The sequence below is a fragment of the Nycticebus coucang genome, chromosome 3, assembly GCF_027406575.1.
Source record: "Nycticebus coucang isolate mNycCou1 chromosome 3, mNycCou1.pri, whole genome shotgun sequence".
Taxonomy (NCBI): Eukaryota; Metazoa; Chordata; class Mammalia; order Primates; family Lorisidae; genus Nycticebus; species Nycticebus coucang.
The window spans coordinates 98,900,424-98,922,588 of NC_069782.1; the positions used below are offsets into that span (position 1 = coordinate 98,900,424).

The 22,165-nt window shown below is 44.0% G+C and overlaps 1 protein-coding gene and 1 non-coding gene across 5 annotated transcripts in view; one reads left to right on the forward strand and one right to left on the reverse strand.

Moving 5' to 3' along the window:
* CCAR1 (cell division cycle and apoptosis regulator 1) overlaps positions 1-19,893 on the reverse strand; it is an 80,573-nt gene extending 60,680 nt beyond the window's left edge. For 2 of the 4 annotated variants that reach the window (XM_053586389.1, XM_053586386.1), the window contains exons 1-6: positions 19,707-19,893; positions 18,499-18,620; positions 7,140-7,312; positions 6,687-6,731; positions 4,135-4,167; positions 1,258-1,451 (exon numbers count right to left, since the gene is read on the reverse strand). In XM_053586389.1, the coding sequence (XP_053442364.1) occupies positions 1,258-1,451; positions 4,135-4,167; positions 6,687-6,731; positions 7,140-7,312; positions 18,499-18,571 (518 nt within the window). In that variant the 5' untranslated portion in view covers positions 18,572-18,620; positions 19,707-19,893. Of the gene's footprint in view, positions 1-1,257; positions 1,452-4,134; positions 4,168-6,686; positions 6,732-7,139; positions 7,313-18,498; positions 18,621-19,678 lie in introns of all 4 variants that reach the window. The other 2 variants (XM_053586387.1, XM_053586388.1) reach the window with 2 other exon arrangements.
* On the forward strand, positions 14,032-14,168 carry LOC128582872 (small nucleolar RNA SNORA2/SNORA34 family). The gene has a single exon (XR_008379295.1). It is a non-coding gene; the product is annotated as a small nucleolar RNA SNORA2/SNORA34 family (small nucleolar RNA).
* Positions 19,894-22,165: the final 2,272 nt, after the last annotated feature.

Here is a 22,165-nt window from a genome sequence, read left to right on the forward strand (position 1 = left end):
TGTTGTGGCAGGTGCCTGTAATACCAGCTACTCGGGAGGCTGAGGCAAGAGAATCGGATAAGCCCAAGAATTTGAGGTTGCTGTGAGCTGTGACACCTCGACACACTACCGAGGACAACACAGTAAGACTCTGTCTCAAAAAAAAAAAAAAAAAAGTATATATTCTTCCTAGACTGTTTTGGGAATGGATCATGTTTCAATCTCTGAATATGAACAAACACAAAGTTTTAAATGAAAAAACATGACTAGTTCAACTTCCAAAATCTGCCCAAGAGTATCACTAGAAATGCCACGTAACTCCTATAAATAAGATTTTCCCTATCCTGAGCAAGAGTGAGACCCCTTCTCTAAAAATAGCTGGGCACTGGCGCAGCGAGGGGATGCCACAGCACTCTACAAAGGGTGACAAAGTGAAACTCAGTCTCAAAAAAAAAAAAAAAAAAAAAAAGCTGAGCATTGTGGCAGGTGCTTGTAGTCACAGCAACTTGAGAGGCTGAGGGAAGAGGATCACGTGAGTCCAAGAATTTGAGGACGCTGTGAGCTATGACACCCCGGTACTCTACCAAGGGCATCAAAGTGAGATTCTATTTAGGAAAAGGAAAAAAACGGAGTTTCCATAAACTAGTTTATTTAATAATTGTACAGTATCTTTAATTATGTCTCCATCAAAAAAGGTCGCAAGTGGCTCAGCGTCCATTGTACAGTGGTTACAGTGAGGGCCACACGTACCAAGACTGGCGCCTTCGAACCTGGCATGAGCCAGATAAAACAACGACAACTGCAACAAAAAAACAGCCAGGTGTTGTGGCAGGCTCCTGTAGTCACAGCTACTTGGGAAGCTGAGGCAAGAGAATTTTTCTTTTTCTTTTTTGCAGCTTTTGGCCAGGCTGGGTTTGAACCCACCACTCCAGCATATGGGGCCGGCGCCCTACTCCATTGAGCCACAGGCACCACCCAAGAGAATTTTTCTTAAGCACAAGAGTTAGAGGTCGCTGTGAGCTGTGACGTCACAGCACTCTACCGAGGACAACATAGTGAGACTCTGTCTCAAAAAAAAAAAAAAAAAAAAAAAAGTTGCAACTATACATACAAGCTAAATAATTAAAATAGAAAATTCTTTATGCCATTTTGGATCTCACCAAAAAAAAAAAAAAAAGAAAAAGAAAATTATAGCTATACTACAATCTTTGCCACGATTACACAGGTGTTTTATGCTGAATGCAAGTAGGTATCTTACAAAATGCCATAAAAGGTTACCTAAGCTGAAAGAATACATCTTCATCCACAAATCCAAATGTATCATGCAGCTTTGTAACAACTCCTGTAAAAACACGTTGTTTCTGAGGCTGTGTTTGTTGCTGACTGGACCTTGGTGTTGGATATGATACAGTTATCTGTGCTGCAGGCTGAGGAGTAGAGAGGCTAAGGCTTGTAGGCAGCGCAACAGCTGGCTATAAAACAAAATCAATATCAAATTAAGGTAATGATTTAAAATTGTCAAAAGAATTTTAAAATAACTTAAAATTAACCCAGAATGACAAAAATATTAATTTATATAAAGTTAAAAGATAAACATGTTATCTTGAAATTGAGAATCAAGCCTGAATTATTTTCAACCTCTTTCATCACAAAGTTCCCTTAAATAAGTTGTTTTCTTAGGTTCCTCTAGGAAAAAAAGGTATCGTGGTGCAATGAGCTTAAAAAACATTTCCTGTATTAACCCCTTGTTAGAACTTCAAAATTCACACTAGCATTATAAGGGATCAGGCAATTCCTAAATATAGCAAAGAAACTCAGCACTTCTTAAGCTTTGACCACAAAATTATTTTCTCACAAAATTTCTTTAACATCTTAAGACAGTTAAGCCCAAGAGCTAGAGGTTGCTGTGAGCTATGATGCCACAGCACTCTACCGAGGGCAACAAAGTAAGACTCTGTCTCAAAAAAAAAAAAAAAAATCTTAAGACAGTAATCCTTTATGGGCATACTTTGGGAAATGTGTTCTAAAAATGGAAATTTCTATGGTTTTTCTACTTTATTTGTAAATTCTGTTGGAGACTGAAAATGAGATGGGTGTTAGTCAATTTCAGTTTTGTTTTGTTTTTTATTTTTTTTTTTTTAATTTCAGTTGCTTGCTCATTCTTCTTTGTTTGCAGTACTCCTTTTTTGTTGATTTTCTTCTTCCTCTGGCAGTGCTGGCTGTTTTTCATATTGTTAGTAGAGACAGGGTCTTACTCTGGCTCACTGCTGCTCATACTGGTCTTGAACCTCTGAGCTCAGACAATCCACCAGCCTCCGCCTCCCACAGCGCTGGGACTACAGGCGTGAGCCACCACGCCCGGCCTCAATTTCAGTTCTTTAATAAAAATGGAGTAAGATTTATTTCTCAATTGAAGTAAATTTTATTTTAAAAAAATAAGAGAGATGGCCGAGGCAGGTGGATGGCCTGAGCTCACAGGTTCGAGACCAACCTAAGCAAGAACAATACCTCGTCTCTAAAAATAGCCGGGTGTTGGGGTGGGCGCCTATAGTCCAACCTACTGGGAAGGCTAAGACAAGAGAATCGATTACTTGAGCCCAAGAGTTTGAGGTTGCTGTGAACTATGATACCACAGCACTCTACTAAGGGCGACAAAGTAGACTCTGTCTCAAAAAAAACTAAAAAATAAGAAATGGAAGACCAAAAAAAGGACAAAAGGTTGAACAGCAACAAGCTTACTTCCTATCCCTATTCCTCAGCTACCCAATTCCCTAACCATGAAGTAACCACTGTTATCAGCTGTTACCTCCTGGAAATGTTTTATTCAAATATATACATACAGATAGAGGGACAGATCCCCCACCTCCTTCCTTTTATATAAATAGAAGCACATAATACATACTGTATCTTTTCTTCTTCTTCACACATTGGGGATATCATCCCATAGTAGTATACAAAGAGGTTCTGCTGCTTTTTTAAAAAATTTTGCTCTATGTACGTAAGAGTGGTCAGCCAACTACCAGCTCAGATTGTTCTTGTACAGTTTACATGCAAAGTATGATATTTACACTTTTAAAGAGCCATAAAAATATGTGACAGAGACTGTAAGTACTCCACAAAGCTTAAGGTATATATTATCAAAAGTCCAGAACCAGCCCAGCAACTTGCACTGATAATTCTAGCACTTTGGGAGGCTATGTACAATGTTGCCAGGGCCGGATTCGAACCCACCAGCCTGAGGTGTTATGTGGCTGGCGCCCTACCCACTGAGATATAGGCATCGCCCTAAATTCTAAATTTTTTAACAAACTAACTGTCGCACTAGAAAAAAAAAGATTTTTTATTTTTTTTTTTTTGAGACAGAGTCTCACTATGTTATCCTCAGTAAAGTACCCTGGTGTCACAGCTCACAGCAACCTCAAACTCTGAGGCTTATCCGATTCTCTTGCCTCAGCCTCCCAAGTAGCTGGGACAACAGGCGCTTACCACAATGCCTGGCTACTTTTTTGTTGTAGTTGTCACTGTTGTTTTGAGCAGGCCTGGGCTGAGCTTGAACCTGCCAGACCTGGTATATGTGGTCGGTGCCCTAGCCATTGAGCTATGGGTGCCGAGCGGACAGTTAATGTGTTAATGCTACTGAAATAGCAAGATCATAACATATTCAATAATTTCACCTGCTAAGGCAAAGAAAAAAAATGACATGCAGAAGAAATCGAAAATAACAGTTAACAAGTATAAGCAGGGTTGGCACCTGTAGCTCAGCAGCTAGGGCGCCAACCACACATGCCGGATCTGGCAGGTTCAAACAACGACAACTACAACCAAAAATTAGCCAGGCATTGTTGCAGGCAACTGTAGAACCAGCTACTTGGGAGGCTGAGAATTATTTAAGCCCAAGAGTTTGAGGTTGCTGTGACCCATAACTCCACGGCACTCTACCGAGAGCAACATAGTGAGACACTCGTCTCAAAAAAAATTTTTTTAAAGCATAAAAGAAAAAATAATACAACTTCCATGTTTATTTAGCATTATGTTTCCAAAGTATTACATAAATCCAACAAGTATCTTTCAACCTTTAAAGAAAAACTAGAGTAGAAATAAAACTTTACAGTTCAGTCATATATCCAAAAAGAGAGAAAGTAATGCCAAACTGACCTGTGTTAAGAGGGTCTGTTGAGGTTGCTGTAACTGAAAATAGGAAAATAGAATACATTAAAAAAGAAGATCAGAGTCATTGTTTCTAGATACTTTTTTTTTTTTTTCAGTTTTTGGCCGGGGCCGGGTTTGAACCCACCATCTCTGGTATATGGGGCCGGAGCCTACTCCTTTGAGCCACAGGCGCCACCCTATGTTTCTAGCTACTTTATAAAAGGAAAAAATCCCAATTAAATAGTTGCTTTATTTTTAAATAAAATTTAAAAAGCAACAAAGGTCATGAGGTTTCCTACAACTATTTCTAACAACTACAGATCATATATGTATGTCACTCATTTACTAACAGCTACATTTAATAAAAATTGGAAAACTGGGGTGGTGCCTGTGGCTCAGTGGGTAGGGCACCGGCCCCATATACCAAGGGTGATGGTGTATGGTTCAAACCCGGCCCTGGCCAAACTGCAACAAAAAAATAGCCGGGCTTTGTGGCAGGCGCCTGTAATCCCAGCTACTCGGGAGGCTGAGGCAAGAGAATCACATAAGCCCAGGAGTTGGAGGTTGCTGTGAGCTGTGTGACGCCATGGCACTCTATCAAGGGCAATAAAGTGAGACTCTGTCTCTACCAAAAAATAAATAAATAAAATTGGAAACTTATTTTTTTGTTTTTATTTCATAGGACTAATGCTTACAATAAAACCCCATAAGTATCCAAAGGCGAAGACTTCTAGTTCCACATGTGCTGATTACCATAATACTAAAATGATTCAGTATCATCACTATGCTACTTGTATCAATAAATATCACTGGTCATCCAATTTCATACATATCCCTAAATAAGCAGGACTCTTTATTTTTTTTTTATTGTTAAATCATAGCTGTGTACATTAGTGCAATCAAGGGGTACATTATGCTGGTTTCATATACAATAAGCAGGACTCTTGATGGTAAGATTTGCTACAGGCATGGAGACTATGAAGGACCACACACTTTCACACATGGTTTTTCTGGCAATAGGAAAGTGTGCCATTATAAGAAAGTAAGAGGAACTGGTGTAAAGGAGAAAATTTTAAAAATCTGGAATATAAATTTGATTTAGGTTAAGATAACTTCTTTTTTCTTTTTGAACAGAAAAGTTCTCACTATGCTGCCCCAGCAAGTCTTGAACTTCTGGCCTCAACTAATCCTCCTGCCTGATCCTCCCAAAGTTCTGGAATTACAGGTGTGAGCCACTGCCAAAAACAATTATATAAGCGCCTACCCTGTAATGAGGTTCTAATTCAAAACACTCAGGTTACCTGGAATAACCACGTATTAGAGGTAAAAATGAGATCAGAATGCACAGTTAAAAGCACATTTACAGTAAGGATGTGCTAGAATGACAGGCATGAGCATCCTCACGGGGCCTATACTTTTTTTTGTTTTGATCAATGTAATTTAAGTGTACCACAATAGTTTAACTAGATGTTCAAGTGTGCCATGAGATAAAAACATTTGAAAAACACTGGCCTAGAGGTTCCAGACAGGAGTGTAATAGAGCCAGAGGATTAGTAATAGAGTAGTTTTGTTTATTTTGAGACAGAGTCTCACTATGTCGCCCTCGGTAGAGTGCCACGGCATCTCAGCTCACAACAACCTCAAACTCCTGGGCTTATTCGATTCCCTTGTCTCAGCCTCTCAACTAGCTGGGTCTACAGGCCCCAACCAAAACACACGGCTATTTTTTGGTTATAGCTGTCATTCTCGTTTGGCAGGCCTAGGCTGGATTCGAACTCACCAGCTCTGGTGTATGTGGCTGGCACCCTAGCCCCTGAGCTATAGGCGCCAAGTCACTAGCATAGTTCTTCAAAGATCATCTTCTGGGTGGTGCCTGTAGCTCAATGGGTAGGGCGCTGGCTACACATATACCAAGGCTGGCGGGTTCAAACTCAGCCTGGACCAGCTAAAAGAAAGACAACTGCAACAACAACAACAAAAAGCTGGGCACTGTAGTAGGCACCTGTAGTGTAGTCCCAGCTACTTGGGAGTCTAAGGCAAGAGCATCGCTTCAGCCCAAGAATTTGAGGTTACTGTGAGCTGTGACTCCATGGCACTCTACCCAGGGCAATAGGCTTGAGACTGTTTCAAAAAAAATAAAAAAATACTGTGGGCCCAGCTGCTCGGGAGGCTGAGGCAAGAGAATCGCCTAAGCCCAAGAGCTGGAGGTTGCTGTGAGCTGTGATGCCATAGCACTCTACCGAGGGCGACAAAATGAAAAGGAAAAAAAAAAAAAAAAAAGAAAAGAAAAAAATAAATAAAGATCCTCTGCATATCTCATAAACACAAATGTGATTAAGACTGGCTGCTAGTTGAGAATCTGGGTTTTTAGGCCCATCCCCATTATCTCTATTGCCCTTGGAGACATTCCATTTTTCCTACCTCATTTCCCCCATGTTCTCCCCAAAAAATCACATCACACATTAAGATAGCTGAAAAGAACAAAAATCTGTATCAATTGAACTTTGGAACAAATGGCTATTTTAAATCAGTTTTTAATATGGAAAATATAAACTAACCTGTTGCTGCACACTATACAAGGCCTGCTGAGGTTGTGAATATTGCTGAAAGATTAAAAAAAAGATTTTTCAAAGAAAAATATCTTTATTCATTCTCAAAAGTGGTATATATACATAGAAACACAAAGAATTACACTAAACAGAAATTTTCTGGCAAAACAAACTTCACCTACAAGATGATTATTATAATACTCTGAAATCCACATAGAACTGAATTTTGTTCAAATAATTAAGGTGTAAGAACTACCCAATTTAAGAATTTAATAATTTTGATTATTCCACTAAACTTCTCTATATGTGCAAGGCATCTGTAATTTTTCTCATCTAAAAAGAACAGAAGCATAATAAAACACCACAATTTCTCATTCTTTATACAATGAAGGTAGTAATCCTTGCTACTCAAACAGATTTTATGTTTTCTGCAACACAAAATGAAACATACTGAAGACTCACCTGTTGTAATGCAGCTGCTGCAGCTGCAGCTTGTTGCTGCAATGCTGCAGTTTGAGTCAACTGATAGTTTGCTGGGGTTTGTGTGGTAAGGCCTGCTGCTGCTAATGCAGTTTGCTGTGTATAAATGGTAGGAGATGCTCCAAGGAGTGATGGCTGCTGAACACCCAGTGCAGCTAAAATGATATTTTAAAAAGAGAGAAAACAAGATCATTAAAGATATAAAAAAACAAGACAGCAGGGCGGCGCCTGTGGCTCAGTGAGTAGGGCGCCAGCCCCATATGCCGAGGGTGGCGGGTTCAAACCCAGCTCCGGCCACACTGCAACGAAAAAATAGCCGGGCATTGTGGCGGGCACCTGTAGTCCCAGCTGCTCGGGAGGCTGAGGCAAGAGAATCGCGTAAGCCCAAGAGTTAGAGGTTGCTGTGAGCCGTGTGACGCCACGGCACTCTACCCGAGGGCGGTACAGTGAGACTCTGTCTCTACAAAAAAAAAACAAGACAGCTTCACTTCCATGTTCATTGTAACATTATTCACAATTGTGAATAATGAAATCTTACAAAAATACTGTTAGATAGGAGGAATAAGATCTAGTAGGTAGCACAACTGGGCAACTACAGTTAACTATAATTTATTGTACACTTCAAAGTAACTAAACCAGTCAAGCTCAATGGCACACCCCTGTAATCCAAGCACTCTGGGAGGCCAGATGGTGGATCGCCTGAGCTCAGGATTTGAGACCAGTCTGAGCAAGAGTGAGATCTGTCTCTAAATATAGCCAGGTGTTGTAGCAGGCACCTGTAATCCCAGCTAGTAGGAAGCTGAAATAAGAGAATCGCTTGGACCCAAGAGTTTGAGGTTGCTAAAAGCTAATGATGCCATCGTACTCTACTAAGGATGACAAAGTGAGCACCTATCTCAAAAAAAATAAATTAAATTAAAAAAGGGCTGGGCACCATGCCTCACACCTGTAATCCTAGCTCTCTGGGAGGTCAAGGTGGTAGATTGAGCTTATAGCTTAAAGATCAGCCTGGGCCAGAGCAAGACCTCGTCCTAGCTACTTGGGAGAATGAGGTAAGAGAATCGCTTACACCAAAGAGTTTGAGGCTGCTGTGAACTATGACACGACAGCACTGTACAAGGATGACAATGTGAGACTCTGTCTCAAAAAAAGAAAAAAAAAGGGCAGCACCTGTGGCTCAGGGGGTAGGGCGCCAGCCCCATATACCAAGGGTTGCGGGTTCAAACCCGGCCCCAGCCAAACTGCAACAACAACAAAAAAAATAAAATAAAATAGCCAGGCATTGTGGTGGGCGCCTGTAGTCCCACCTACTTGGGAGGCTGAGCCAAGAGAATAGCTTAAGCCCAAGAGTTTAAGGTTGCTGTGATGCCACAGCACTCTACCGAGGGCAACATAATAAGACTCTGTCTAAAAAATATACATACATATATCACTTGTATTCATGATCTCATGAATATATGTAACTATCAAAAGTCCATAGGGCGGCGCCTGTGGCTCAAGGGAGTAGGGCACTGGCCCCATATGCCGGAAGGGGTGGGTACAAACCCAGCTGGGGCCAAAAACTGCAAAAGAAAAAAAAAAATCCATAAATATTTAAAAAATGGCATCAACCTAAATGTCTATCACTGGATGAATGGATAAAGAAAATTATTAGTTGGTCATCAGCTTGCGCCTGTAATCCCAGCTATTCAGGAGGTGGTTAAGGTGGGATCATGCTTGACTTTGAGGTCACAGTGACTCAGGATCACACCACCACACTGAAGCCAGAGAAATGACAGCAAGATCCTGTCCTCACAAACAAAACAAAAACCAAGGAATCTGGCTGGATGCAGTGGCTCAGGGCTGTAATCCTAGCACTTGCATCTGGGAGGCCAAGACAGGTGGATTATCCTGAGCTCATAGGTTTTTTTTTTGTTTGTTTGTTTTTTTAGTGTTGGCTTTTGTGAATCTTACAGTTTTTTTTTTTGTTTGTTTTGTGGTTTTTGGCCAGGGCTGGGTTTGAACCTGCCACCTCTGGCATATGGGACCGGCGCCCTACTCACTAAGCCACAGGCGCCGCCCCCTGAGCTCATAGGTTTGAGACCATCCTGAGCAAGAGTGAGGCCCCATCTAAAGAAAAAAATAGCCGGATGCTGTGGTGGCCGCCTGTAGTCCCAACTACTTGGGAAGCTGAGGCAAGAGAATAACTTAAGTCCAAGAGTTTGAGGTTGCTGTGAGCTATGATGCCACAGCAATCTACCAAGAACAACAAAAAAAACAAAAACAAAAAGAAACCAACATACTGTTTTTATAGCATTTACATTACATTAGGTGTTTTGCTTGTTTTCTCAGATACAGGCTCTTGCTCTATAGCCCAAGCTAGCCCAAGTGTCATAGCACACTGCAACATCAAACTCCTGGGCTTAAGCAATCCTCCCAGCTCAGCCTCACAGGCAGCTAGGAACTACAAGTGTACATGACCAATCTCAGCTAATTTTATTTTTTGTAGATACTGGGTCTCACTACATTGCCAAGGATGGTCTCAAACTCCTGGACTCAAGCAATCTTCCCACCCCTTTCTCCCAAAGCTAGAGGATTACAGGCATAGACCACCATACTAAGCCTTGTATTAGGTATTATAAGAAATCTAGAAAAAGTTTATAAGCTATATGCAAACACTATGCAATTTTATGTAAAGTATTTGCATGCCCATAAATTTTGGTATAAAGGGACAGGTCCTAGAACCAATCATTGATAGAAAGAAGGCTGTATTTCATTTGAACTGAATAATTTAAACTTTTTCTCATGCATGATCATTGTTTTCACAATGGCCTTTCTTTGATACTAATTTATCTAGCATATTTTTTTTTTCAGACAGTCTTATTATATTGCCCTTGGTAGAGTACCATGGCATCCTAGCTCACAGCAACCTCAAACTCTTGGGCTCAAGGAATCCTCTTGCCTCAGCCTCCCAAGTAGCTAGGACTACAGGCATCCGCCACAACACCCAGCAATTTTTAGAGATGGGGTCTGGCTCTTGCTCAGGCTTGTCTAGAACTCCTGAGCTCAAGGGATCCGCCCACCTCAGCTTCTCAGATTATCAGGTATATTTCAAAGGTAGCATTTTTAAAAAAGAGTAAAACTGACACCTGTATTATTATCCTGAAGAAGTCCTTTAAATTGCTTTGTTGAATTTTTTTGTCAGATTGCATTTGAAGGTGCCAGGAGAAAACTTGAGGAGTTATACTTCAGTTAAAATGTTCCTTATTGGAAAAAAAAAAAAAATGTTCCTTACTGGGCGGCACCTGTGGCTCAGTCGGTAAGGCGCCAGCCCCATATACCGAGGGTGGCGGGTTCAAACCCGGCCCCGGCTGAACTGCAACCAAAAAAATAGCCGGGCGTTGTGGCGGGCGCCTGTAGTCCCAGCTACTCGGGAGACTGAGGCAAGAGAATCACTTAAGCCCAGGAATTGGAGGTTGCTGTGAGCTGTGTGACGCCACGGCACTCTACCGAGGGCCATAAAGTGAGACTCTGTCTCTACAAAAAAAAAAAATGTTCCTTATCGATAGTAAGCACAAATCAGAAAATACTTTAATTGCTTCAGAACTGAAAGAAAATTAACTTTGCTTGCTCTGAGACTCAACAATACTAAGATAAAATACAGTCATAAGAAACCTTTAAAAGAAACCAATAAGGAACAGTCTATTTGCCAAGCCCCTCCTCAAAAAAAATAATTTAATATAAGCTGTTTAGGGGCAATGCCTGTGGCTCAAGGAATAGGGCACCGGCCCCATATACAGGAGGTGGTGGGTTCAAACCTAGCCCTGGCCGAAAACTGAAAAAAAAAAAAAAATACATATATATAAGCTGTTTATAAAAACCCATTATTTCTTTTTTTGTTTATTTAGAGACAAAGTCTCAATTTCTCACCCTTGGTAGAGGACTATGGTGTCATAGCTCACAGCAACCCCAAACTCTTTAAGACTTAAGCTATTCTCTTGCCTCAGCCTCCTGAGTAGCTGGGAGTACAGACAACCGGCTATTTTTAGAGAGGTCGTCTTCATCTTACTCAGACTGGTCTCAAACCTATGAACTCAGGAAATCCACCCACCTCAGTCTCCCAGAGTGTTAGGATTATAGGCAAGAGGAACCACACCCAGCCCAGCATCTCACTCTGGCTCAGGCTGATCTCAAATATGTGAGCTCAAGTAATCCACCTATCTAGGCCTCCCAGAGTACTAAGATTCCAGACATGAGCCAATGTGCCAGGCCCACTATTACTTTTCTTCAAGTTAGATGACTAGCCTTCCCACCATATTTTAGAACACTTCTTGGGCAAAAGAGTGACATACAAAAAAAAAAAAAAAATGAAAAAGAAATTTTTTTTTTTTTGTAGAGACAGAGTTTCACTTTATTGCCCTCGGTAGAGTGCCGTGGCGTCACACAGCTCACAGCAACCTCCAACTCCTGGGCTTAGGCGATTCTCCTGCCTCAGCCTCCCGAGCAGCTGGGACTACAAGCGCCCGCCACAACGCCCAGCTATTAAGAAAAAGAAATTTTAAAACACTAAAGTGGAAGATCACAGTTTCTTTGCAAACTGACCTCAAATTACAAAACAGATATTTTATTATTTTTTTTGAGACAGAGCCGGCGGCGCCTGTGGCTCAGTCGGTAAGGCGCCGGCCCCATATACCTAGGGTGGCGTGTTCAAACCCAGCCCCGGCTGAACTGCAACCAAAAAATAGCTGGGCGTTGTGGCAGGCACCTGTTGTCCCAGCTACACGGGAGGCTGAGGCAAGAGAATCACTTAAGCCCAGGAGTTGGACGTTCCTGAGAGTTGTGTGATGCCATGGCACTCTACCCGAGGGCCATAAAGTGACACTCTGTCTCTACGGGGAAAAAAAAAAAAAACTTGACTGAGACAGAGCCGCAAGCTGTTGCCTGCATAGAGTGCTGTACTGTCACGGCTCACAGCAACCTCCAACTTCTGGGCTTAAGCGATTCTCTTGCCTCAGCCTCCCAAATAGCTGGGACAACAGTCACCCGCCACAACACCCAGCTATTTTTTGGTTGTAGCTGTCATTGTTGTTTCACAGGTCTGGGCTGGATTCGAACCTGCCAGCTCTGATATATGTGGCTGGTGACTTAGCTGTCTGAGCTACAGGCACTGTGCTGAAACAGGTATTTTAAACAAGTAAAACATAGGCTGGGCACATGGCTCATGCTTGTAATTCTAACACTCTGGGAGGCAGAGGCGGGTGGAATGCCTAAGCTCACAGTTTCAAGACCACCCTGAGCCAGAGGAAGACCTCATCTCTAAAAAATAGTCCAGCATTATGGTGGGCACCTGTAGTCCCAGCTACTCAGGAGGCTGAGGCAAGAGAATCACTTAAGCCCAAGAGTTTGAGGTTGCTGTGAGCAATCACACCATAACACTCTACCAAGGGTGACAAAGTGATACTCCATCTCCAAAAAAATAAAAAAAGTAAAATACAGCAAAGCACTAGTACCAGATACATCATAAATAAAAACATATTCAATAGCTGGGTACAGTGGCTCATGCCTGTAATCCCAGCACTTGGGAGGCTGAGACCGGTGGATTGCCTAAACTCACAAGTTCGAGACCAATCTAAGCAAGAGCAAAACCTCATCTGTTAAAATACAGCCAGACGGGGCGGCACCTGTGGCTCAGTCGGTAAGGCGCCGGCCCCATATACCAAGGGTGGCGGGTTCAAACCCGGCCCCAGCCGAACTGCAACAAAAAAATAGCCGGGCGTTGTGGCGGGCACCTGTAGTCCCAGCTGCTTGGGAGGCTGAGGCAAGAGAATTGCTTAAGCCCAGGAGTTGGAGGTTGCTGTGAGCTGTGTGATGCCACAGCACTCTACCCAGGGCCATAAAGTGAGACTCTGAAAACAAAACAGCCGGACGTTGGCACCTCTGGCTCAGTGAGCAGGGCGCCGGCCCCATATACAGAGGGTGGCGGGTTCAGACCCAGCCCCGGCCAAACTGCAACAAAAAAATAGCCGGGCGTTGTGACGGGCATCTGTAGTCCCAGCTACTCAGGAGGCTGAGGCAGGAGAATCGCCTAAGCCCAGGAGTTGGAGGTTGCTGTGAGCTGTGTGACGCCACGGCACTCTACCGAGGGCAATAAAGTGAAACTGCCTCTACGGAAAAAAAAAAAAAAAAAAAAAACAGCCGGACGCTGTGGCGGGCACCAATAGTCATAGCTACTTTGGAGGCTGAGGCAAGAGAATCTCTTGAACCCATGAGTTTGAGGTTGTTGTAAGCTAAGATGCCATGGCACCCTACCAAAGGTGACCAAATGAGACTCTGTCAAAAAAAAAAAAAAATATATATATATATACACACACACATATATATTCAAAATAACAGAGTAAGTGCAACTTTTCTGAGTACTAACTCTGTAGAATCTCCAGGACACTTGAAACACTGCTGGTTTATTATATTTAAATAAAAAATGCATGGGCAGGGCGGTGCCTGTGGCTCAGTGAGTAGGGCGCTGGCCCATATACGGAGAGTGGTGGGTTCAAACCCAGCCCCAGCCAAACTGCAACAAAAAAATAGCCGGGCATTGTGGCGGGCACCTGTAGTCCCAGCTACTTGGGAGGCCAAGGCAAGAGAATCACCTAAACCTAGGAGTTGGAGGTTGCTGTGAGCTGAGACGCCACAGCATTCTACCGAGGATAAAGTAAGACTCTTGTCTCTTTAAAAAAAAAAAAAAAAAATGCAAAGTTACAGAAGGAAGAGTTAAATGTTTTAGGGTCAATAAAGTCAGCCAAGAAATGGTAAAAAATTCCTCCTAAGAAAACTGGGAAGAAATCTACTGAAACAAATAGTTTCAATGACATTTCTTATTTTGAAAATGACATTTTGGTTGGCCCTGAATCAAGGCCAGCAGTTTGCTAAAGCTGTTGGTTTCAAGCAGGAGCCTAAAGAATTATCTTTCTATGGTCTATTGGCCATTTCAGAACTTTGGAAATGTAATGGTCAATTCATTAGAAAGAAACAGTATGAGTCATTGGTGATAGATGTAGGCTAGTGTGATTTGTAGTCTTAATACTGTAGGGTTCCAAAATAATAATAAATATATATTAAATAAATAAAAATATAATATAAATTATATTTATCTCACAAGGATATTTAAGTTATTTGTTAGAATTATAACGCGGTTAAATCTTAATTACAGCTCCCCAAAATAAAAAGATAATTCTACAGTAAAAAAAAAAAAAAAAAAGAAAATGACATTTTGTGGACTTTATTTTGAAAAGGTAGGGTACTTATTTTGAAAGTTTATGTGGCTGGCACCATAACTCCTAAATGTAGGTGTATCAATTTGTCCCCTTGGTAGAGTATCCTGCCATGATTGCTTTCTTGATTTCTTTGCCTGGTAATTACATTCTTTAATTTTGGTTTTTCTACTTTATTTTTTTTTTATTGTTAAATCATAGCTGTGTACATTAGTGCAATCAAGGGGTACAATGTGCTGGTTTCATACACAATCTGAAATATTCTCATAATCTGTTCAACGTAGCCTTCATGGCATTTTCTTAGTTACTGTATGTAGACATTTGTATTCTGCCTTTAGTTAAGTTTCGCCTGTACCCATTCTCAGATGTACCATCGGTGTGGCCCCACCCATTACCCTCCTTCCACCCTAACCTCCGGTTTTTCTACTTTTATTTATTTATTTTTTTGTTTTGAGACAGAGCCTCAAGCTGTCACCCTGGGTAGAGTGCCACGGCATTACAGCTCACAGAAACCTCCAATTCCTGGACTGAAGCGATTCTCCTGCCTCCGCCTCCCAAGTAGCTGGGACTACAGATGACCAACACAATGCCCAGCTATTTTTTGGTTGCAGCTTTCATTATTGTTTGGCAGGCTCGGGCTGAATTCGAACCTGCCAACTCAGGTGTATGTGGCTAGTGCCTTAGCCGCTTGAGCCACAGGCACCAAGCCTGGTTTTTCTACTTTAAATTAAAACTGAAAGTCACAGGCATGTAGTTTTACATTAAATATGCCTTTCATTTTTCTTTTTTCTTTTTTTTTTGCAGTTTTTGGCCAGGGCTGGGTTTGAACCCACCACCTCCAGCATATGGGCCGGTGACTTACTCCTTTGAGCCATAGGCACTGCCCAAAATATGCCTTTCAAATACATATACTTTTGGGTGGCACCTGTGGCTCAAGGAGTAGGGTGCCGGTCCCATATGCCAGAGGTGGCAGGTTCAAACCTAGCCCCGGCCAAAAACCAAAAAAAAAAAAAAGTTAAAATCAAATACATATACTTTTATTTATTTTATTTTTTTTTTTTTTTTATAGAGACAGAGTCTCACTTCATGGCCCTCGGTAGAGTGCCATGGCATCACACAGCTCACAGCAACCTCCAACTCCTGGGCTTAAGTGATTCTCTTGCCTCAGCCTCCAGAGTAGCTGGGACTACAGGCGCCCGCCACAACACCCAGCTATTTTTTGGCTGCAGTTCAGCCGGTGCCGGGTTTGAACCCGCCACCCTTGGTATATGGGACCGGCGCCTTACCAACTGAGCCACAGGCACTGCCCCAAATACATATACTTTTAAATATAACTTGTAAGTGGGCAGCAGTGGCTCGCACCTGTAATCCTAGCACTCTGGAAGCCAAGGTAGGTGAATTCCTTGAGCTCAGGAGTTTACAACTAGCTTTAACAAAAGTGATACCCCCATCTCTACTCAAAATACAAAAAATTTTTTAAAAAGTAATAATTTAGGCTCGGCATCCATAGCACAGTGGTTATAGTGCCAGCCACATACACCAAGGCTGGTGGGTTCGAACCCAGCCAGGGCCAGCTAAACAATGACAGCAGCAACAAAGCAATAGCCGGGTGTTGTGGCGGGCGCCTATAGTCCCAGCTACTCCAGAGGCTCAGTCAAAAGAATCACTTAAGCCCAAAAGTTTTAGGTTGCTATGAGCTGTGATGCCACAGCACCCTACCAAGGGCAACATAGTGAGACTATGACTCAAAAAAAAAAAAAAAAAAACTAAGTCATAATTTAAAAAAAAGAAAAACTAACCAGGCTTGGCTCAGCGGCTAGGGCACCAGCCACATACAAAGGAACTGGCAGGTTAGAAGTCAGCCTGGGCCTGCCAAACAACGACAACTACAACCAAAAAATAGCCAGGCACTGTAGCAGGCGCCTGTAGTCCAGCTCCTTGGGAGGCTGAGGCAAGCGAATCGCTTAAGCCAGTGGTTCTCAACCTTCCTAATGCGGCAATGTATTTTCATTGTTACAAACGGGTCAAGACCCACAGGTTGAGAACCGCTGGCTTAAGCCCAAAAATTTGAAGTTGCTGCAAGCTGTGACACCACAGCACTCTGGTATCCAGGGCGACATAGTGACACTCTTGTCTCAAAGGAAAGAAAAAAAAGAAAAACTAACCAGGCCTGGTGGCAGGTGCCTGTAGTTCCAGCTACTAGGGAAGCTAAGGATCACTTAAACCCAGGAGTTTGAGGTTGCTGTGAATTAGGTTCAAGCCAGGGCACTCTAGCCTGTGCAACAGAGTGAGACTCTGTCTCAAAAAATAAATAAAAGTAAATACAACTTGTAAATATTGGCACTTGACCATGCCAAATACAGTGTACTCTATTTAATGAAAGAGTAGCTGCTAACGGCTCCGGTGCCTATAGCTCAAGCAACTAAGGCGCCAGCCACATACACCAGAACTGACTGGTTCAAACCTAACCTGGGCCTGCCAAACAACAATGACAACTACAACCAAAAAATAGCTGGGCACTGTGGCAGATGCCTGTAGTCCAGCTACTTGGGAGGCTGAGGGAAGAGAATCGTTTAAGCACAGGAGATGGAAGTTGCTGTGAGTTCTGATGCCACAGCACTCTATGCAGGCCACAGCTTGAGGCTCTGTCTGAAAAAAAAAAAAAAAAAGAGAGGGCGGCGCCTGTGGCTCAAAGGAGTAGGGCACCAGCCCCATATGCCAGAGGCAGTGGGTTCAAACCCAGCCCCGGCCAAAAACTGCAAAAAAATAAAAATAATAATAAAGAATAGCTGCTAACTTCTAACACAATTAAATCAATTTAAAGTTTAGCCGGGCATTGTGGCAGGCGCCTGTAGTCCCAACAACTTGGGAGGTGCAGGTAAGAGAATCGCTTAAACCCAAGAGTTTGATCCCAGCTACTCGGGAGGCTGAGGCAAGAGAATCGCTTAAGCCCAGGAGTTGGAGGTTGCTGTGAGCCGTGTGACGCCACGGCACTCTACCCGAGGGTGGTACAGTCAGACTCTGTCTCTACAAAAAAAAAAAAAAAAAGACAAACCCAAGAGTTTGAGATTGTTGTGAGCTGTGACGCCATAGCACTCTATCGTGGGAGACAAAGTGAGACTGTCTCAAGAAATAAATAAATAGGGAGGCGCCTGTGGCTCAGTGGGTAGGGCGCCAGGCCCATATACCGAGGGTGGTGGGTTCAAACCCATTTCCGGCCAAACTGCAACAAAAAATAGCCGGGAGTTGTGGCAGGTGCCTGTATTCCCAGCTACTGGGGCAACTGAGGCAAGAGAATCGCCTAAGCCCAGGGTGGCACCTGTGTGCTCAAAGGAGTAGTCCGTGGGTCCCATATGCTGGAGGTGGCAGGTTCAAACGCAGCCCTGGCCAGAAACTGCGAGAATCGCCTAAGCCCAGGAGTTGGAGGTTGCTATGAGCCGTGATGCCACAGCACTCTACTGAGGGCGATAAAGTGAGACTGTCTCCACAAAAAAAAAAATAATAAATAAATAATCAACTTAAGGTTTAAAATGAAATACTGTCCTAACTACAGCCTTTTTTTTACTAGTTATCTGTGAATTTTTTTTTTTTTTTTGCAGTTTTTGGCCGGGGCTGGGTTTGAACCCGCTACCTCTGGCATATGGGGCCGGTGCCCTACTCCTCTGAGTCACAGGCGCTGCCCCTATCTGTGAATTTTTTTTTTTTTTTTTTTGTAGAGACAGAGTCTCACTTTATGGCCCTCAGTAGAGTACCGTGGCCTCACACAGCTCACAGCAACCTCCAACTCCTGGGCTTAAGCGATTCTCTTGCCTCAGCCTCCCAAGTAGCTGGGACTACAGGCGCCTGCCACAACGCCCGGCTATTTTTTGGTTGCAGTTTGGCCAGGCCGGGCTTGAACAGGCCACCCTCGGTATATGGGGCCTGCGCCCTACCGAATGAGCCACAGGCGCCGCCCCCTATCTGTGAATTTTTAAAAGGAGCCAAAAGTAAACTTAAAGGATACAGTTCTTCCAAACATTTTACAATCTCACCCACAGTGTAATTTACCATCCTACTGTAAATGTGCACATGTACTATGTGTTCAGTGGCCCCACCTGGCTGCGACACTGCAGTGGCTGTAAACTGAGTAGCCCATGGTGGATTCTTCTGTCCTCCAAACTGAGCCATGATGTAAAAGGAAAAAAACCTTCACTTGTTTGTCTTCTACAACAGCGATCTATTAAGAAAGGATCCACATTTTAAAGTCCAATCAAACTACAAATATCACAAAATGGTATTTGAAAATGTTTAATGTACAGTATCAAGGATATCTTTGTAGATCTATGCAGAAAAAAACTAGAAGCAGAATAAGAGCAAAAGAACATCTGAAATGAAGCAAAAACATTTTACATCGAGATCAAAGCACCTTAATTTAAAAGATGACCTAAAGAAAGGACTTACAAGGCACGTCTGCGACTACAAATTGTCACCTTTTAACGAAAAACCATCTGCTGTTTTTAAATGGTTAACCAAAAATCTTCACAACTTTATATTCATAAGAAACCTAGCCCCCGTGTTGTGTACGTGGGGCAATAGGCTGAGGAGTGAGGCCACAGTAGCGATAAAGCCAATAAACGAAATGGGAACAGACCCCCAAGAAAGGTTTTAAAGGACATCATTTAAAATAAAAAACGTCTCCACACTTTCTCTTATAAAAGAATCCGCGGGATTCCTTCCTTTCCCCTCCCCTCAAGAGAAAGGGCAGTTGAGATAACGGATGACCCTTCAGAATCACTGCGAAGACCCCTCCCCCCATTCAAACCAGAAAAAGCGCAGATCTCCGCCCGCGCACCGCACCCCTCCCCCCGGCCGCTGCGGCTCGGCCAACTCCAAAGGGTCAGGGCTCGGCCAACCATCTTCCTCCGGTCGCAGAACACGGAAGGCGGAATCTACCGACCCACGACAGTGGGTGAAGCGCCAACCAGGGCTACCGAGAGCTGCGTTCTCCTGAACCCCTGGACGGGACGGAGAAAGCCTCCATCCCTCAAACCGCATGCTGCTGCGAGCCGCCCCAGTGCCCGGGCGTGGAGGCCAGGAGTCAGAAACCGCAGCAGCTCCGGGGTGGTGGATGGCGTACGGCAGCCCAGCCAGGCCGAGGCTCAGGGGCGCCGAGGGCACCCGAAGGGGCACGGGGAAAGAGCGAGTTGGTGGGGGAGGGGCCGGCCGCGCGGGGCCTGCTCCGACCCGCACAAAAGGGACCGGGTCCCTGCCGTCCCCGTCCCACAAGAGCCCCACCGTCGCCAGCCCGCGGCCGCTGTACTACCAGAACAGTCGCTCCTGGCCCTTCCGCAGATCCGATAGGATGTTAAGAAGCCCGGCTCGACCGCGGGCTGCTCCAACCGCGCGGACCAGACCTTCACCTGAGTCTGGTCCCGGCTAACGCTGAAGCCATTTCAAACCAGTCAGCCGTAGGCGCATGCGCCAACTTCCCCTCTTCCTCCACGCCGCTCTCCTCCTCCCACCTCCCGGAGGAGCGGCGCTTACGGGTTGACGTTGTACGTGCGCGCTCTCGGCGCGTCTCTAGGCGCTCGCTCCTTTACGCGACTGGAACCAGAGCGCGCTTTGGAAGGGTTACCTCGGCTTCGCCTAACAATGAGCAGGGCTACGTCTCGGGCCAGCTCTGAGGAAGAGACTTTCTGGAGGGTGGGAAGGAAAGAAATGGCGGTCACGTGGTCCGATCGTAGCCGCCGCCATTTTATGTTTTTTCATCTTCCTTATTCAAATACTTGGGAAAATGGATAGACCTTGTGACATCTTTTTAAAATTATGGAACAATTAGGTAAAATTTACATGACATACAATTTCCTATCCCAAATGTGTTGAAATGAACAATACAGTGGCTTTTAGCATATTCATACTAAAACCATAGCCACCAGTGCTACCACAGCGTTTTCATCACTGGAAAAAGAAACAACTATTAAGCAATCACACTATGATCCCTGCACCCCGAAACCCCATCCCACCCCCGGTCTCTCTCTGGCAACCAGTAATCTTGGTGGCTCGATGGAGTTGCCTGTGATAGTTAAGATAAATGGAAAGATACAGCCTCGTGCATCTGGCTGCTTTGCTTTGCTTCATTTTCAATGTTCCTCTGCGTTGTATCGTGGATTCGCACTGCATTCCATTTCATGGCCAACGTTGGTAATTATTTTCTTTTGTAGAGACAGAGTCTCACTGTGTCGCCCAGGGTAGAGTGTTGTGGCGTCACAGCTCACAGCAACCTCTAGCTCTTGGGCTTAGGCAATTCTCTTGCCTCAGCCTCCCAAGTAACTGGGACTACAGGCGCCAGCCACGACGCCCGGCTATTTTTTTGTTGCAGTCGGGTTGGGGCCAGGTTCGAACCTGCCACCCTCAGAATATGGGACCAGCCCTCTACTCACTGAACCACGGGCACTACCCACACCAGGCTAATTTTTTGTTGCAGTTTAGCCAGGGCCGGGTTCGAACCCGCCACTATCCACACTTGGGGCCGGCGCCCTACCCACTGAGCCATAGGCACTGCCTCGTTGCTAATTCTTTAATGTTTTGTTTTACAGATAAAAACAAAAGTTAAGGAAACTTCTTTCTCACTTAGGCTATGTGTAGCTTACAGCAGTTTGGTAAAATACACTGTTGTGACAAAAGATAAAATTTAACTTTTTTCAGGGCAGCGTCTGTGGCTCAGTGAGTAGGGCGCCGGCCCCATATACCGACAGTGGCCGGTTCAAACCCGGCCCAGGCCAAACCGCAATAAAAAAATAGTGGGGTTGGGCCGCGCCTGTGGCTCAAGGAGTAGGGCGCTGGTCCCATATGCCGGAGGTGGCGGGTTCAAACCCAGCCCCCGCCAAAAAACAAAAAAAAAACACATAGTGGGGCGTTGTGGTAGGTGCTTGTAGTCCCAGCTACTTGGGAAGCTGAGGCAAGAGAATCGCCTAGGCCCAGGGGTTGGAGGTTGCTGTGAGCTGAGACGCCACAGCACCCTACTGAGGGCGATAAAGTGAGACTCTGTCTCTACAAAAAAAAAAATTAACTTTTTTCTCCTTACCTGATCTCTCCAGAATTCAGAAACTAACATTCTTTTTTTTTTTCCCATACAGAGTCTCACTTTGTCACCCTGGGTAGAGTGCTGTGCCTTCATAGCTCACAGCTCAAACTCCTGGGCTTAAGGGATTCTCTTGCCTCAACCTCCCAAGTAGCTGGGACTACAGGCACCTGCCATAATACCCAGCTATTTTTTAGAGATGGAGTCTTGCTCTGGCTGGTCTCAAACCTATGAGGTCAGGCAATCTACCTGCCTCAGCCTCCCAAGTACTGGGATTACAGGCATGAGCCACCACCCTAGCCCCTAACAATTCTTATTTTCATAACAATATAATATTATGCATAAGTTCAATTAGAAACATTGGTTATATGCCCTAGGCTTTGACTGAAATGTCATATTTTCATATATGACCAATCTTAAGGAACTGAACTTGACCTTATGGAGCCAATAAAATCTCTTGGTAAATACTGTCCTGGAATCCGGTACATATTGAAGTAAAAATAAAAATGTAGAGAAAAGTCTCTACATTTAATGGTTTTGTTTGTATGTTTTGTTATTGAGACAGAGTCTCACTTTGTTGCCTTCTGTAGAGTGCCCTGGCAAGGTGGCTCACACCTGTAATCCTAGCACTCTGGGAGGTCGAGGTGGGTGAATTGCCTGAGATCAAAGGTTTGTGACCAGCCTGAGCCAGAGTGAGACCT